General features: G+C 60.2%; 1 protein-coding gene across 2 annotated transcripts in view; it reads left to right on the top strand.

The window, feature by feature from the left end:
• DPF3 (double PHD fingers 3) overlaps nucleotides 1-10,878 on the top strand; it is a 307,659-nt gene extending 296,781 nt beyond the window's left edge. For both annotated transcript variants that reach the window (XM_051826041.3, XM_017349461.4), the window contains one exon: nucleotides 436-10,878. In XM_051826041.3, the coding sequence (XP_051682001.1) occupies nucleotides 436-506 (71 nt within the window). In that variant the 3' untranslated portion in view covers nucleotides 507-10,878. The remainder of the gene's footprint in view (nucleotides 1-435) is intronic.
• Nucleotides 10,879-17,772: the final 6,894 nt, after the last annotated feature.

Raw genomic sequence — 17,772 nt, 5'->3', positions numbered from 1 at the left:
AAGGGCCACAGCAGCTGCTGTTAGCACCACTCACAGCCCTCGCCATGGTGCAGGCCTCATGCTAAGGGCTTCACGGGTCTGGCTGACTCATCACAACACTACAAGGTAGGCGTGACCACTGCCATTGTCCACACCGGCAGACAGAGGCGGTGTTCAGCCAGCTGACATTTCAACCCCAGGGCTGAGCAGGTGCTTCAGACGCGAGGCTGCGATGGGGGAGGGGTGAGCTTCCTGGCTCAGCCAAGCTGGTTAAGAGGCACGAGGGTCTCTTTTGGGGGCCCCCAGCCCACTGTCCCGAGAGCTTCCTGGATAGCAGACTTGGTCCCTGATTTGTGAAAACTCAAAAAAACGGGGTTCACAAGAAGTCGGGGCCACCGGGGTGGGGCTTCAGAGGCCCTGGAGGGGCTGCTACTGACGCCGTCTCGTCTCCTGCAGGGAGCTGGAGCTGCCACTTGTGCTGGGAACTGCTCAAAGAGAAAGCCTCAGCCTTCGGCTGTCAGGCCTAGGGCCCCAGGTCACAGGCTGTGACGCGCCGCCGGAGAGGCCCAGCCGGAGCCCAGGTCACACCCAGTCAAGTCCTCCTGCCACCTCTCCAGACAGACCAACTGTAAGGAAAATAAGTCACGAGGACAAGGGCTGCCGCTCCCCCGCACCTGTGCCACTGTGGCCACTCCTTGGTTCTGCCAGAGGATCCCACACTTTGAAAACACCACCAGCCCAGCCCAGCCCCGTGGACCCCCTCCTTCCCTGGCACAGCGGTCCTCTCCCTGGCTCCCGCTTTGAAGGGAAGTCATTTTGTGACCGCCTGTCCGTCCCTCGTGTGTGGTTTGGTGTTTTTTAAACCTGGAGCGTCCCAAGACGTCTTCGCACAGACTCAGCTTAGCCTCTTCGTCCTTGGCTCTCACCAGCGCAACCGCAGCCTGTGAAGTTGTCACCTATTTGACCCCTCGTTGGAAACTTGTAGACCTGAAGCCTGGAGGCCCCCCAACCCCCGCCGATGGAGCCCCTTTTTGTTCCTTGGTTTCTGTGAGAGGAAGGATTTCTTTCTAGAACCCCAGCAGTGGCATCTGCACCCAGGGCTGTCTCAATCCACTGCTTTGGGTCCCTGGGTGGGAGGCGGGCGGGGAGGGAAGCAGGGGCAGAAAGCAGGGAGGAAGCGTTGTGAAGACCAGGCCAAGGGTCTGCCACCCTCCGGAGAGTCTCTGCAAGGGACCAGGCTGGGCCCTTGACCTTCAGAGCTGGGGCATCCAGGACACCCATGGAACAGAGAAAGATGCTCAGCCTTCCGCCTCCCGGTGGCGTGGGCGTGGAGGCTTGGCTTCCTGTGGTGGGACCGAACCAGGAACAGAGGGGAGGTGGGTCCGAGCTCCGGGCGGGCGCAGGGACTGCAGCGGTGATGAGCCGTGCAGTGCTGGTGTGAGGCTCCGAATCCCTTTCCCGAGCAAGTCCCTCCTCCCACGTAGTGACGGCGTGCCATTGTCTAGTGACCCCTGCCTGGAGGTTTCAGGATGACTTGAGGGCAATGTGGTGTTTGTGATCAGAGTGGCACGCACGAGGGCTGCTCCTGTCCCCAACGCTCCCTGCTCTGTGCTGGACTCTTCGTGGTTTTTGAATGCTTCTAGGAGAAAAAGAGGCCAGGAGGGAGGCTGGTTCCGAGAACTCTGTGTGTTGGAAGACGGCCCTGTGGGCTGGAGCGGATCGCGCGGCCTTTGAATTGCAGCAACAGCACAATAACTGACACGTTTCTGGAAAAATCATTTGCCCAAAGGGCAGGTCTCTGTGAGCGGGACCTTCGCGCATGCTCTGTTCCCGCAGCTCCATCTCTGTGGTCCGGCTGCTTACAACAAAGGCCCAGTTTATTTTTAGTCCTCAGCTCCCGAGGAAGCCCCTGGAGACTCGGGCCAGTGGGGCCACTTCTGCAGTGTGGGCTCTGCCACGCAGCAGGAGCCGTCCTCCCCCGGGCTAATTGCTGTCAGCCCGGGGACCCAGGGCGGCCTGGCCCGGCGCCAGGCAGTGTTGGTCTCCCCCGCTCCTTTGCAGGGTGACCCGTGGCAAGAGATGGGGTCACTCTCCTGCAGGGGCCACTGCATCGGAGCGAGCTGCACGCGTGCACACCGATCCCACTTAAAGGGCCCCTGTCCAGATAGGAGTTTCACCCGCTGCAGGACTTCCTCTTCCTGCCGTTGGCTGAGCCCATCTGGATCCTGGAGGACCAGGGACCCCTTTGGGAGGGGCCCCCTCACATCAGAGGGGAGAGTCTCCTCCCCTGGCTGCTCTGGCTCACTCCCTCTCTTCCTTGCAACCCCCCAGGCGGGGTGTCCTCAAAGACTGATGATTGGTTTTGAGATTCATTTTAATTTTAGGGAAAAAAAAAAAAAAGAACAACTTCTCCAAACATTCCCCATTGCCACCAGACTTCAATGTCGGAAAAGCAAGCGCAAAACCCCCAACCATGGTTCTGCGATTGACAGGTCCTCTTTGGGAGCACGTGCAGATCTGTTCCCCACAGAAGCGCAGGTGACGGGGTGCCCTGCTCTGGCTCCGGCCACACGTGCTCTGCCACAGGAGCTGAGGAGTGGGCTCGGTCTGTGAGCCGCGGCAGCCTTGTCTATGGTGCTGGCACTGCTCAGGGCTCTGGAGTGACGTTAAGAAGGTCCCCGAGTTCCTGTCTTGGTTTCATTACTCCTGCAGGATGGATCCAACTCTTCCGTCTTTGGAGGCCTCATTTTTCCCATCTGGAAAATGGGGTTAGCCAAGCCAGCTTGTGGGATGTCAGCATCAGGGGTGGCAAGTAGACAAACGCCTCCACATTCCCATTGGCCGTCGTCTTTGCTGGAAAAGGAAGGTGTCAGCAGACTTCACATTGGTCTTTCCCTGGGCTCCAGGCATGCGCTAGGATCACAGGGTGGGCGTGAGGAAGGTCAGGGACTGAGGTCTTCCTCTGGCACGGAGTAGCTGCGGGCCCCTTGGCAAGTCACTTAGCTTCACTGCACCTCAGTCTGCCCACCTGGAAAATGGAGAACGTGGCCCGTGCCCTGCTTGTTCCACGTGACTGTGGGCGTCTTAAGAAGCGTCACGTTACAGAAACAGCCGTCACAGAGCCCGGCTCGCCTGGGAGGGTCCGAAATGCTTCCCGTGTCTGCCTCCTGGTGTGCGTCGGTCCGTGACCTGCCTTCTTGGAATCTCTCTCTGGACCAAAAGGAGTTTACATTTTGAGAGCCCAGACTGCCTATGGTGAGAGCCCCTAGGTCCAAGCCGTGGCCAGGGAGACTGTGCATGAGCTGAGGTGGGAAGTGGAGGCTTTACCATGAACTTTACCATGAACTTGAGGTCTTCAATAGGCGGACGCTTAAGATGCTTGCTTCTAGGGGACTGCTCAGCCTGGATGGACAGCTAACTTCTGCAGAGGGCCATCATTCTTTTGGGGCCAAGTGCTCACACTCACCGTGCAACTTTGGTCTAAAGCCCAGCTCTGTTACTCTCTGCCTGGTTGGCCTTGAGCAAGGGACGCCACCTCTCTGAGTCTCGTTTTCCACCTCTGTGGGGTGGAGGGAGTGTGGCCTACCAGCTCAGGAGCCTGGCAGGGGCCTGATGTGCTGCAAGCCCCCCACTCCAAGGTCATTTGGTGCAGATGATGCTGCCATTGCCCCCTGCTCCTGGCTCGAATCCCCCGATCAGCCAGGAACCTGTGCTCCGCGTCCTCCCTCTATTGTGGCTGCCACCTGACAGAGGGATGGGGCCACAGGGTCCCAGCAGCGAGTCGACACCCTGTTTCCTGCAGGCCCGTTTGAAACTCTGCTTTGGGGGCCTGTAGCAAAGCCAGTGCAGGCAGCTCTGTGCAGAAACAGAGACCAGGCCCTGCCAGGAGAGCTGCACACTGGCTTGCCTTTCCCACCCCTCAGTGGCGCACAGGAGCCCAGGCAGGAGCCCTGCACTTGTCGCCACCCCAGGCTCAGACCTGTCACTGGAACCAGGGTCGAGCCCATGGCGGGGTGGGGTGGGGGAGACCGGCGCCCTTCAGCGCTGGAGAAGCAGGCAGGTTTGGAGCCGGGGGTTGGGTTCTGGGTGGCGGCTGCGTGGCACCCGGGAAAGCTGCATTCTCCGTGCCTCTCCTCCCTACTCTGAAGGCAGCAGCTTCCCCCAGGCCCCCCCGGAGAAGGGTCAGATAGTCTACGGAAGAAAAAAGGAGATACTGGTGGTTACTCTTTATTTGGGGGCACACTTAGGAGATCCGTGCAACCTCAGCTTCCAGCCCAGAGAAGAGGGGCATGTGTGGGGGGCTGGGGAAGGGGCATTGCCTGGCTGAGACCTGGGGTGGGTCCCTGCCCCCTGGGCTGGTTCTCAGCACGCACTAGAGGCGCAAGGACAAGGTGGTCAGTCCCCTTCCTTCCCCGCTCACTGGCTGCCGGCTCAGGCTGAGGGAGGAGTCACTTCCCCCAGCAGAGTCACACTGACTACGCCTGCAGACCCAGACCTGGCTCCTGGGAGGCGCTGGTGTCACCTTTAGTAGGCAGCTGTGCCCGTAGAGGGCAAGGCCTGGAAGAAGAGCCAGGCAAGGCTTGCGGGGGGAGGGGGGGGGAGGGCAGGGAGACCCTTGCACAAGGCCAGAGTCAGGAGGGGGCCAGGGTGGGAGTGACGATGCTCCTCGGGGAGGAGGTGTGGACGGGACAGCAGGAGGCACAGGTGCGGACTGGTGTCATTACAGCCCAAGGTGAAAAAGGCCAGCCCCGGCCCAGGTGTGGACGTTGGGTAGATTTCCCTCTTTCTCAAGGGCCCCTGGCTTCTGGCTCCCTGTTGGCTGGGGGTTGGGTTTCTGAGGGCCAAACAGGCAGGAGCCGAGCCCCTGGCCCAGCTGGAAGTGGGAGCGACCTCCAGGCTCCTGGCCGGCTCCCTGTGGATTTTCCCACTCCCAGAGAACAAGTGTCCTTTGAGCTCTCTGAGGTCAGTTGCGGGGGCCCCTCTGGTCAAGGATGGCAGGGGTTGGGGGTGGGGGTGAGGGGGAGAGACAGCGGCAGAGGGTGGCCTGGGTCGCGGCCCACAGCCTTGGGCGGCAGGAATCCCAGCATTGGGCATGGCTGTCACGGGGCCCAGGACATCAGCCCCTGGGAAGCGAGGCGTGGCAGGGGCCTGACCAGTCCTGTCCCGTTGCCATGCCCAGCACCGGCAGAGTGGGGGCTCCTGTGCTCCCCGCTGTGTGTTCCCCTTTCTGGAATCTTCTCCCACCCCCAGGAGCCTAGTGGGAGGGAACAGGGGCTCTCCCGTTCCTCGGGCCGTAGGTAGGCGGGCTCTGCGGCTGGCTGCGAGCCTGAGCGAGCCTTGGGCTCGCCATGGGGACGGAGCCTCTCCAAGAGGCCACGCCCAGCACCCCGAGGGCGGGAAGCGCGGGCTGGACGTGAAGCCGGCCTTCTGGACAGCTGGGGACGGGGGCTGAGAGAGCTGGCGGCCCCCTGGTCGGCGGGAGGGGACAGCCCAGCGAGGGGGAGGGGAGGAGGTCGTGTCGGACATCCTGACCGCGGGAGGGGAGCGTCCCTGGCACCTAGGTGGCCTCTCCCGGGAAGGCCTGGCTGCCTGCGCGCTCTCTGCGCTTGCCCAGAGGAAGGACCCTCAGGACGCTTGGTGGGGACGGGGAGGCCGGTGGGGGTCGCGGGGTCCCGGCCTCGCGTGCTCTGCATCCGGAAGCAGCGGCAGCAGGGCCTTCCCTAGTGAGGGGGAAGAGCTGGAAGCCAGTGGCACCCAGAAAGGCGGTCTCAGTGGGGCTGAGGGGCCCATGGGTCAGAGGGGCAGGGGCGCCCCTCCCTCCCTCGGCTCCAGCGCCACCGCCGGTTGTGGAAGAGCCGGGGGCAGACTTGGGTCTCCCCTCTGCGGCCCCACCAGGAGAAGGGAGTATTGTGCTGATGGCCAGAGAAAGGCAGGAACCGGGACTGGCAGGCAGCCAGAACCCTCTTGGACAGAGATATAATTACTAATAATGACCTCTAGCCCGGGCAGCGAGCAAAATGGCCATTCAGGTCAGCCCCCGACCCAGGCTGGCAACCTGCACTGCTGAGGCAGGCGAGTGGGGGCCGGGAGTGGTCCCTGCAGGAAGTGGGGGAGGACGGGCGGTCGGGGTGCCTATGGGTTCCTTCCCTGGCACCCCGGCCTCACGGCCTCTGGCGGGTCTCCTTGCTGCGCCTCTGTGGTTCCTTCCTTTGTTGTGATGGGATGATGAGAGCAGGCTGAGGACACACACACACCCGTGCTGGCTGCCTCCCAGGGAGCCACTGCACACACAGCCCCCATGCTGGCTACACACACACAAACGCATGCTGGCTGTCCCAGGGAGCCACTGTGCACACACCCACACACATGCACACACACACACACACCATGCTGGCTGCACACATGCACTCACACACACACATGCTGGCTGCCTCCCAGGGAGCCACTGCACACACAGCCCCCATGCTGGCTACACACACACAAACGCATGCTGGCTGTCCCAGGGAGCCACTGTGCACACACCCACACACATGCACACACACACACACACACCATGCTGGCTGCACACATGCACTCACACACACACATGCTGGCTGCCTCCCAGGGAGCCACTGCGCACACACATGCGCACACACGCACACACACACACATGCTGGCTGTACACAGCATGCACACACAGACACACACTCATGCTGGCTGCCTCCCAGGGAGCCACTACACACACATACACACCCGCGCATGCTGGCTGTCCCAGGGAGCCACTGTGCACACCCACACACATGCACACACACATCATGCTGGCTGCCTCCCAGGGAGCCACTGCACATACACACGCACACACACGCACACACACCCCATGCTGGCTGCACACATGCACACACACACCCATGCTGGCTGCCTCCTAGGGAGCCACTGCGTGCACACACACATGCGTGCACACACGCACACACACACCATGCTGGCTGCACACACGTGCGCACACACACACAGCATGCTGGCTCCACACAGCACACACACACATGCTGGCTGCACACAGCATGCACACACACACACACCATGCTGGCTGCATCCCAGGGAGCTACCGGGGCAGCCCCAGGGTGAGCGGGGGACCCTGGAGCTGGCGGGCAGGTGGCCTGCCGCTGAGGTCTTGTCCTGCCCAGCTCCCCAGCCCTGGGGCCCTGTGTGAACGCGGGGGTTGTCAGGATGCCTCTTGCTCTCAGAGCTACTGGCAGCCTGGGTTCTTCCCGTCTCTCCGCTGCACTCCCTTCTGCCGCGTTGCGGGAGATGTTTGGCGACGGCTGGGGACGTGGAAGGAGAAGGTGCCAGGGCTGCCGCTGAGGGGGCGCGAAGCTTCCCGGGCAGACTGGCGGTTGTGGTTTCCTGGGCTTCGTTCCCCTCGTGTTTATTCCCCACCGGGACCTCCAGCTCGTGTCCTCCCGCCTTCTCCCTTCCTGGCACCGTTCTCTCCCTTCCCTCCGCCGTGCCTCGTGCTGCAGAGTGAGGTGGCAGGAGGAGGCAGTGGCATCAAAGAACAAGAACATAGCCCCCTGCACGTTTGCAACTTGCGGTTGAAGAGGCTTAAATTAGGGGATAGAAAAAGAAAGAAACGTTGCTAGATGACATGTGAGTGGCAGTGTGAAAATACAGCAGGATTATCTCAGAGCAGGGGAGCCGGGGAGCAGGTGGCTGGAGAGAGGCAGGCTAGGTAGGCGGGGAGTCCTGTTTACTGGTGCACCTGGGCCACGTGGCAGCTGGGACAGGAGCTGGGTCAGACCTCAGCAGTCAGTGGTCAGATGCTGGAGGAGCGGCTGTGTTCTCTGGCCGCGGAAGGGAGAGGTGTCCACTCCTGTTGGCCACTGCTCATCTGCCAGCCAGGGTGTGCATGTTTGGCCACTGCTGGGTGCTTCTGCACATCTCTCGCCTGCCCTGAATGATGGCTGGGCAGGCTGATCCTGGCTGAAACGCTTGGCAGGACACTTGGCAGATTGTCTTGTTGAGGATGCATGTTCACAGGGAGAAGGTGAGCCGGTCAGAACATCAGGTGTGTCCGCCCTGTTGGAGGCTGGGGGGAAGCATACAGCTGACCTTGCAATCCCCAAGTCTGGCTGCCCTTGGAAGTGCAGGTGTTAGTGAGGCGGTGAGCACACCTGGGCTGGCGTGTGTTGGGCAGCCAGCGGCTGTGAATGCTGCATGCAGATTCCTGGGGTGGAGGATGGGGAGGGGCAAGGGGCAGAGCCAGATTGGAGGTGGAAAGTGGTCCGTACCCTGGCCTCATCCAGTTTCCCCCTAGAGAAAGCAGGGTGCTGGGGTGGGCGCCCCCATGCAGGGAGCCCCCAGCATGGAGACCCCAGTGAGCTGGGCTCAGCCTCCAGGTGCCTGGTTCTGGCATGGCTGGGGTGTGAGGGGTGGGCCCACGTCTGTTGGAGGTGTTTCCAGCAAAGCTTCTGTGCATCCCTTTGGCCAGGTGCCCGTCACATGCTGGCTCCATGCTTTGTTGGACTCCCGGTTGCATGGACAGCACCAGGAGTCACCCATCTGCTTCAGCTTCTCTTGGCTCTGCTCTCATCACAGCTAGGTTTTGGCTTTTGGCTCTGCCCCTGAAGAAGCCCCACCACGCTCCCTTTCCCAGCTAAATGCCCGGCCTTGGCAGCAGGCATGTAGGGAGCCCATGTGGCAATGTCAGCTCAGAGCTGGCCTGAAGGGGCCTTTCGCTTCTCTGTCTGGGGAGGTGGGCGGGGAGGCTTGGCTCCTCCCAGTTCCTGAACAGCACGTGGCTCTCAGCAGGGGGCTTTGGAGGAATCTGTGATGAGAGTCAAGGACGCAATGCTTGGCTGTTGCTTTTAAAGCACTTGAGAGCCTGCCCTGCAAACTGGGGTTTGATCCACCCACCCATTGCAAAAGCCCTAGAAAAGGTTGTTTTGGCCTCCTTTGAGTGGCCTGGCCTGACCCTGTCTTTGGTGTGTGTGTGTGGGGGGCAGGTGCGGGGAGACAGAAAGGCTGTGCCTCTTGGATCCTGTCCAGGCCAAGACAGGCAAGCAGCGCCCCAGGAGGCCAGCAAGTGTACCCTGAGCCCACAGGCCCCCAGCCCCGTGAGGGATGGCCTTGGAGCCACAGAGCTTGGAAGGCCCCCTCTCCCTGGTCTCTTGAATGCAGAGAGTGCTGTCTGCCCAGGCTGCTTCCTAGGCTGAGGCCGAACGCTGGGGGTCAGTTAGGAAATGGAGACCTGGGCAGCAGCCAGCCTGCGCGTGCCCCAGGGGCCAGAGCTAGTCCTCACCCAGGCCTCCTGCCCATTACAGACTGGTTTTGGTCATGTCCTGCCTGTGATAGTCAAGAAATGGAGCCCTTCTGCCAGGAAGGTGAAAGACAGCGTTTGCTCCTCAGAGCTGCCTACGCGCCATGGGGTCTCTCTGCAGGGAAGGGCTGGTTTGGGGGGCTTTGGTGGGGGCCGCTGTGGCTTGATGAGCCTTGGGGATTCCGGGGGTGGGCTTAACAGGGAGTAGGAAGGCTGAAGAGGTCCCTTAGGAGGAGACGCCTGCCCCGCAGCCCTGGAGAAGGTTCCAGCAGGGCCAGCAGCTCCATGAAGAGCATGGTGCCCTGTGGTTGTGTCAGAGCTGGAGCAGGCTCATAAGGGGTTTCTTTGGTCTGCACAGCCCTGTCCTAGCTGGTGAACCTCCCCTGGATGCCTTGCAACCTTGGGACTGGGCTGCCCTTGGCTTGCTTTGGAAAGGGGACCCAGGAAATACTGCAATGATCTGCAAAACTGTGTCTCTGCAGATGGGATGCGGATGTGGGATCCTCCCTCCAGGTGTGGGCACGAGAGAGGGAACCCATCGCAACATGTTCTCCCATCATTCCTCAGTGCAGCCATGTCTCTCTTCTCCTGCCCCTCTCCCAACTCCATCAGAAACTCCTGGTCGTAAGAGAGAGTGGCCAGGGAGTTGGTGTCCAGCGATGGGTCGTTCTTCTGTGCTAGCTTGACCTCCCACCCCAGGGAATCCTGGGACCCAACACTGCGTTTCATTTTGCTGCCTGGACAACCTTGAGTTTTGGCCTTGAGCTTCTTGGGCATGGAGGTCAAAGCCAAGGGCTGCAATTTGGGAAGTTGTGTGTCATGTTGTGAGGGGACACCTCTGTGTGCTTTGCTTTGGCTTCTCAGAAAAGCTGCCCAAATCAATCAGACCCCCCTCCCCCAAGCCCGTCCTCTGAGTCTCCTCCTTGCTCCGTTGTGATGTGACTGTGGTCCCGTGTGCCACGCTGGCCTTCCTCGTGGGGATACTTCTCGCACCTGCGTGTCAGATCCCCGCTCTCGTGGCTCCTAACGTGCCAAGTGTTGTGATGCTCCTGGCCTGTCCAGGGCTGTGTCATGAGCTCTCTGTGTTTCAGTATTGGAGATGAGGCTATGCTGCCTCCTGCACCTCCCAGGGGAACATACCTGGTTCTGTGGCTTCCCAGAGGGCTGGTGTACTGCAGAAGTCTCCCGGAGAGTCTGCAGGTCAGAGCGGACGTGGACTCTCTGATCTAGGACTTGCCAGTCATCTGGAACCCCATCCGGAAGGGCTGCCTGTGAGCAAGCCAGGGCTCCTCTCCACCCCTTTCCCTGCCCTTCCTCCTGTCCTGACACAGTTCTAGGATGGGAGCCTTGGAGAGATCAAGACCCGAAGCCTCGAGATGACGAGCATCGCGGGCACGGAGCAGCCTTTGTCTTTGGGGCTGCCAGGTAGCCCAGCCCCTCTGGGGGACCCTCCCACGGTCACAAAGACTGAGCCCCAAGCCCCTGTCCCTTCCTAGCTGTGGTTAGTATCTTGTCCTGTGATTGGTTAGCAGTTGACTGCCTATGTGGCGCATCTCTTGTCTATGGTTTAGAGAATGTGTAAACAAATAAAAGGCTTCAAAACTCTTGAGAACCCTCAGTCATTTCCCCGGCCGCCTCCCCTTTGAAACATCAATTGCAAGAGTGAAGCCCCCGTTGGGGTGGAGCCCTCTCGTGGTGGGGGACAGAGTGGGACTGTGTTGTGAGAGGGCGTGGGCACGGCAGCCTCCAGACGGACAGTTGCTTTCAGGTCCCCGTTGCTCCCCGGTGACCTTGTCCTCTGCCAGCTCCAGGGACGTGGCCACCATCCTGGCAGCTTTCATGGACACAGCAGGAAGCCCAATTCCAGGCGCCCCGCCGGGATCTCACCTGCAGGGTTGGAGCAGCTCATTTTCGGGAGCCCCTCTGGGAAGATCACAGGGCACTGTGCAGGCAGCCCCCTGGCATTTCTGGGGAGAGGGAAGGTCGGTGATTCAGGGATGACTCACGGCTGAGAGAAGGGAGCTCAGGAGGGATGAGAGGACCCCCCAGGAGCCGGCTGAGTCACTGCTCCTTCCTGGGGGTCAGACAGTGCCTTCCATAAGAGCCAGGAGCCAGGGGCCTCACGGGAGACCCAGCTGCCCTGGGAGCCTGCGGAGTCTGCTTAGCCGCAGCCTTAAAGACACAGCACCTGGGGGTGGGGTTTCCGGGAGGGCACTGTTTTCTCCAGGTAGCAAGAGTCAGTCTTCCAAAAGTAAATTAATATTAATAAATAAAGCCCCTCCAAGCTTTGAGGCACTGTGGGGATACAGCAGAGAGGACACGGGGGCTCACCACCTGGCCAAGGAGACGGGCACCAGAGAGACAGCAAGGCAGCACATAGGGGCGGTGCTGGCCCCGCTGTGAGCATGCTGCTCCGGGTGCTCACACCTGTGTTCACGTGCCTGGGTTCGAGTCCCAACTCCGCTCCTAAATCTAGGTTCACGCACACTCTGGCCGGCAGCAGGTGTTGGCTCAAGTGCTTGGGTCCCTTCCCTCCATGTGGGAGACCCAGATGGTGTTCTGGGTTCCTGGCTTTGGCCTTGGCCCAGCCCTGCTGTTGTAGGCCTTTGAAGAGTGAACCAGCAGTGGGCTGTCTCTGTCTCTGTCTTTCAAACAAGCAAATGAACTTACGTGACGATGTAAAGTATCTGTCGAACAAATGCCATGTCTGGTGGGCCAGGGGAAATGAGGGACTGGGGGAAGTGGGGCAGGAGCTGGGCCTTCTGCAAGGTTTTGGTGAGAACCCACGGATGCACCTCAGTAACCCCCTGGCGGACGCAGCCGGGGGGAGAAGCCCAGGTTCCTCCACTGAGTGCCCCACTGCTCCCCCATACGCCACTGCGGTGTCTTCAACCTTTGCCCTTCTAAGTGTAATATGGGGCTTGTCGGCTGTTGACACAGACATGGGCCACCAGACAGGTTCTTGAGTCATCACTGTAGAAGGAACGATGTCTGCATGTAGGAGCCAGAGGGGAAAAGCCAAAGTGGTCCCAGGTGGCACTAGACTGCTTATCCCAGCTGCGGGGGACCTGGGCTCATCTCGAAGTTCAGGCAGGTGATCTCACAGCAGTCACGTGCAGGGGTGTGTGTTGTCTGAGTGTGATTCTGCTGGAACCGCAGGGAGCCCAGCGCTGCGTTCCTCACTGCTCAGGTCTGAATTTGTCCCCGAAATCCGTGAGTTGAAATCCCCATCTCAGGGGCCATGACACGGCCCAGTGGGTTAAGCAGTCACTGGCAATGCTGGCATCCCAATAAGCACCAGTTCAAGTCCCAGCACCTCCACTTCTGATCCCAACTGAAGATGGCCCAAGCACTTGGGCCCCTGCCACCCAGGTGGGAGACCTGGAAGAGGCTCCTGGCTCCTGGCTCCTGGTTTCAGGCTGGCTCAGCCCTGGCCATTGTGGCCATGTTGGAAGTGAGCCAGTGGAGGAAAGATCTCTCTCTCTCTCTCTCAAACTCTGCCTTTCAAATAAAAAAGAAATATTTTTTAAAATAGAAACCCCCATCTCCAAGGTGATGGTATTATGGGCTGTGGGCCTTTAGGAGGTGACTGGGTGGTGGGGCAGGGCGCCAGTAAATGGGCTCAGTGCCTAGGGCAGGGTGAAAAGATGGTTATCTCTGACAACAGCCCCAACCCCCACCCCGTCCCGCCCAGATGCCGAATCCCCTGGCACCTTGAGCTTGCACTCTCCAACCTCCAGATCTGTGGGAAACAAATCTGCATGCTGACCAGCCGCCGGTGGTGGAGCGTTCTGTGCAGCCTGGGCCCACCGAGATAGTCTCGTGCCAGTGGCTGATAGAGGGCGCTACCGGGGGGGGGGGGGGTGTGTGTGACAGAGGCACCTCGGTCTGCTGGGCCTGGGAAAGCAGCTCCTCCCACCTGACATTGCGGCAGCCCTGGGGCACCGGGGGCTGGAGATGGGAGTGAAGCCAGAGGCCCCCCGCACTGAGTCCACATGCGCTCAGGGTGGCGCGGATCTCGGTAGTTTTGTCCTGGGGGAAGGGGAAGGCGCAGAGCACGCGCCTGGGCGGTGGAGTGGAAGGCTTGCCTCCTTGGTGAGCAGAGGGCGTCCCGAGAGAGGGGTCAGACATTCTAGGTCTTGGATCACCTATCTGGTGACTTCCACCTTTTGTAGAGTCAGACATGTGTGTGTAGAAAGCCAGTCTCGGCCGGCGCCGTGGCTCACTAGGCTAATCCTCCGCCTAGCGGCGCCGGCACACCGGGTTCTAGTCCCGGTTGGGGCGCCGGATTCTGTCCCGGTTGCCCCTCTTCCAGGCCAGCTCTCTGCTGTGGCCAGGGAGTACAGTGGAGGATGGCCCAGGTGCTTGGGTCCTGCACCCCATGGGAGACCAGGAAAAGCACCTGGCTCCTGGCTCCTGCCATCGGATCAGCGCGGTGCGCCGGCCGCAGCGCGCCAGCCGCGGCGGCGGCCATTGGAGGGTGAACCAACGGCAAAGGAAGACCTTTCTCTCTGTCTCTCTCTCTCACTGTCCACTCTGCCTGTCAAAAAATAAAAAATAAAAAAAAATAAAAAAATAAAAAAAAAAGAAAGCCAGTCTCAGGCCCAGGCAGATCGGGGAGGACTTGTGGCCCCGTGGCCACATCTGTCCTTCAGCCCCTCTGGGGGCTCTCACACAACCCTTGGGAGAGCCTGTGGTTTGACACAGTGAGTCTGGGCGGTTCTAGAACTAGTTTTCCAGGCCGACTGCAGAGGCCCAGGATCCTGGAGAGACTTCGGAGACACCCAGAGGCCGTGGGGTCTGTGGGGTCATGGGTCGTGAAGGTTCCGGAGCCCCAACCTTAACTCAAACCACTGACCACACAGCTCGCTCCGGTGCATCTCTGATGCTTGAACAGGGGGTGGCGAAGCTGCGTCCCAAGGCAGCCCACCTGCATCCCATATTGGAGGGTCTGGTTTGAGTCCTGCCTTTGCTTCCAGTCCAGCTTCCTGCTAATGCACACACACACACACTGGGAGGCTACAGGCCCTCGTACTTGGCTCCCTGCCACCCACATGGGAGACCCAGGGGCAGTCTGTGGCTCCTGGCTTTGACTTGGTCCAGCCCTGATCTGTTGTGTTAGGGAGTCAAATCACAGATGGAAGATCTCTCTCTCTCTCTCTCTCTCTCTGCCTTTCAAATGAACACTAAAAAATAAAAACCAGAACAGTTTGAGATTGTCTTTGGAGCTAGATGGTGGGAAGAGTGCTAGGGGCATGGGGGGTGACCATGGGCCAAGGCCCTTGGCTTGGCACAAGTGGACACAGTCCATTCCCAGCTGCCCCCAAGGGGGCCTGACCTCCACCATGGGGGCTTCTCTTGGTCCTCTGCTTGGCATCCCTGCAGCCCACAGCGCTCACTACCATACCCACCCCCGCCCCTGGCCACCATGGGGCTGCTGTCACATCTCCGTCGTAGTAAGCCAGAGCCCAGCAGGGCCACAGCAACAGAGTCCCCAAGGCGGTGGTGGGTTGAGAATGTTCGGGCTAAACTTTAGGTAATTAGCATTGATAACGCCAGCTCTGTGGTATTACAGCTGCGAACCTCATTAAAGCGTCCTCCTGAGGAAGCGGGTGTCAGCTCCGCTGGTCCTAAGTGCCCGCCTGCCACCCCCAGCTCCTGGCTCCCTCCCACCCCCCACCCCGCTCCCCATCTGCTGGCATCCGGGCCGGGCCTGCTTCTCTTACCTGGGGATGTGCCCCTTCCTGCCCCCTTCTCTGGCTTGGACAGCCCCCCTCCCTCCGGCGTCTGCGCGCTCCCCTCCGCCCAAAGACAAAGCAGCGTAGCTGAGAGGGGCCGGCCCTTGCTGCCTCCAGCTCAGGCTACAGACAGGGTCCTCTGCTCCGACAGGGACCCCGAGCTTGCCCTCTGCAGCCCCTGGCGTGGTACCTCCGCCACCTCCCAGAAACCCCAACCACAGGTGTCCCCTCCTCCTGGTCACGTGTCCTGGGCTCGGCTGGCATCTGCTGCCACGGCCTGAGCTCACAGAGAAACCTGAGTCCCTCTGGCTTTAATTTCTGGGATTCCTGATTCCTGGGAGGGGAGGCAGGGGACTGACTATTTGCCAAACAGAGAAATCGGAGAAGCTTCTCAGCCCCCTTGAAACTGGGAGGAAGATAATGCCAGCCCCTCCAGGGACTAAACACAGCTCAGCCCACAGCAGAGAGGGGAAGCGCGAGTCCGGAGAGGCTCCCTGGGGGCCCGGGTGAGCTGGGGGGGGTCCGACAGGCTCCATCTCCCCCTCTCTCTGCTTCCCCCCAAACCCTGGGGTGCTCCATGTCCATGGAGACGCCGAGAGGGACTGTCTGGGGCATCTTTGATGAGCAGGACTTGACCGCGTTGCCTCCAGCAGCTGCAGGCTCGGAGGACACAGGGCTGCGTCTCAGCACAGGAGCGTCCTGGGGAGCAGCAGGCAGGCGGAGGGGACCAGCGTGCACCGGGCATGTTAATTCAGGGTTGGAGGGCGGCCCTGTGGTCCCACAGGTGTGCATGCAGGCAGCAAGGGGAATCGCACAGAGGAGCTCTATGAGCAGGTGCGTTGGGGCGGAACCTTGCATGGCAGTGATGTGGCCTCTGGGCGTGGGCTCGCCAAGTGGGGAAAGTGCATGCCCTCTCCCTTTTATTCTAAAGATGTTGGGCTGGGCTGGCCTGGAACCCAGCTGCACCTGAGATCAAGGGCAACTCCCACAGAGCTCTGGTCATTCCACAAGTGCAGAGGGCACCTTCTGAAGCCCAGAGGGGACCCGGGGGCCCTCAGAGTCTTCCAGCTATCAGGCATGAGCCTGAGACCTCTCCCAGCTCTCCTGCCATGTGGACGCTGACACATGCAACCCATTCTCCTTCTCTGGGCCCTGCAGGTGGTCTCCGGGGAGACACCCGGAGCCCCTCTCTGCTCCTTAAGCCACCTGACGCCTTTCCCCACGGCTTCTCACAAGGAACCACTCCACCTCCGTTCTGTGCTCTCCTACCTGGGAGGCGAGCCCCAGACCCACACTCTAGCTCTCACACCCACACTTCCACTCCCCTACAGACATCCTTCAGGCTTGGCTCAGCTCTGTGTCCCAGAGGACAGCCACGCTATGCACAGAGTCCCCCATGTTGGGTCTCACCGGGACCTCCCTCCACCGTGTGCCAGCTGCCCCCATCAGACAGAGCGCTTCCAGGGCTCTCAGTGGGACTCCAGCTGTCCTGGTGCGTGCTCAACAGTGAATGGATGCCGAGAGACAAGGGTACTGCAAAAAGTCCCCGGAAAGGGGGAATTAAATGATCAGCTTATTGTGCAAAGTGTTTTTTGAAACCTATGCATAAGCTTTTCATAATATGCAGTTTCCATGAACATTTTGAAACACCCTTCATATCCACAGATTTCAAAGGTTTTTCACACCAAAATAAACATCTCTAAAAATTATTTAGTTATTTTACTTAGTTGAAAGGCAGGGTTGGAGGGGTGGAGAGAGAGAGATCTGCTGGTTCACTCTGCAAATGCCCACCACAGTCTGGCTGGGCCAGGTCAAAGCCAAGAGCCAGGAACTCGGTCCAGGTCTCTGACATGGTGGCAGGGACCCAAGAACGTGAGCTGTCACCTGCCTCCCAGGGTACACAGTAGCAGGAAGCTGGAATTCACAGTGGAGCTGGGACTCAAACCCAGCCATCCCGAGAAGCTTCTTTTTTTTTTTTTTTTAAAGATTAACTTATTTATTTGAAAGGCAGAGTTACACAGAGAGGAGAGGCAGAGAGAGAGAGAGAGAGGGAGAGAGAGAGGTCTTCCATCCACTGGTTCACTCCCCAGATGGCTGCTACGGCCAGAGCTGAGCTGATCCAAAGCCAGGAGCTAGGAACTTCTTCCAGGTCTCCCACGCGGGTGCAGGGGCCCAAGGACTTGGGCCATCGTCTACTGCTTTCCCAGGCCACAGCAGAGAGCTGGATTGTAAGTGGAGCAGCCGGGACTTGAACCAGCGCCTATATGAGCTGCCGGCGCTGCAGGCGGTGGCCTTACCCGCTACGCTACAGCGCCAGCCCCGAGAAACATCTTAACTGCTCTGCCAAGCTCCCGTCCGCCGGCTTATCTTTTGATTCCATTTTCCATGAAGCCTTTGAAGTCCTCTTGCCCATGAGTACTTGCCTAAGTGACTGAGTAGTGAAGCACTGGGCGAGAAAGCCAGAGCAAGCTGAGTGGGGTGGGGCGTGGCGCCCAGGCCTTTTCCCTCCGGAGCGCACCTGGTGCCCAGTCAGCAGCAGCTCCCCCAGCCCCCTCCCCGCCCGCCGCCAGCCCCTGGGGGCCCAGGCAGCTGTGCTGTGGGCTGGGAAGAGCCGGGCCGGCTGGCTCTGGCCGTGTCCCTGTTAGGGTGGTAAAGCCCACTGCCTTCCTAACAGGCCCTGTATGAAGTGGGCCACCCTGTGTTCCTCCTAAGGGAATCTATGCACTTGAAGAAATGATAAAGTATGAAAATGACCTCCACGTT

This window comes from Oryctolagus cuniculus, chromosome 20 (assembly GCF_051225735.1).
Source record: "Oryctolagus cuniculus isolate XC-2025 breed Fujian yellow rabbit chromosome 20, ASM5122573v1, whole genome shotgun sequence".
In the NCBI taxonomy this organism is placed as follows: Eukaryota; Metazoa; Chordata; class Mammalia; order Lagomorpha; family Leporidae; genus Oryctolagus; species Oryctolagus cuniculus.
Note: the sequence above shows the minus strand (reverse complement) of the source record. Positions and strands in the feature narration are given on the sequence as shown.